The 208-nt window shown below is 70.7% G+C and overlaps 1 protein-coding gene across 1 annotated transcript in view; it reads right to left on the reverse strand.

Annotated features, from left to right (window-relative positions):
* Nucleotides 1-208, reverse strand: part of ENH_00080600 (hypothetical protein, conserved) — a gene marked incomplete at both ends in the record, with an annotated part of 4,122 nt that extends 3,914 nt beyond the window's left edge. The window contains one exon of the mRNA XM_013583277.1: nt 1-208. This exon is cut by the window's left edge and continues 821 nt beyond it. Within this exon, the coding sequence (XP_013438731.1) occupies nt 1-208 (208 nt within the window).

Here is a 208-nt window from a genome sequence, read left to right on the forward strand (position 1 = left end):
TGCTGCTGCTGCTGTCGCAGGGGGCCCCCGGGGGGGCCCCCAGGGGCCCCCCAAGCCCACTTATTGGGGGGCCCCCCTGCTGCTGCCAGCAGCTCTTGGGGGCCCCTCCAAACTGGTCAGCAAAAGGGTCTGGGAGGCCCTTGAGGGTTTGCGCGGTGTATATACACCCGGGGGTTAGGCCTGGGGGTATGGGGGGCGCGGCGGCCAT

This window comes from Eimeria necatrix, genomic scaffold (assembly GCF_000499385.1).
Source record: "Eimeria necatrix Houghton genomic scaffold, Enh_scaff876, whole genome shotgun sequence".
Classification (NCBI taxonomy): domain Eukaryota; phylum Apicomplexa; class Conoidasida; order Eucoccidiorida; family Eimeriidae; genus Eimeria; species Eimeria necatrix.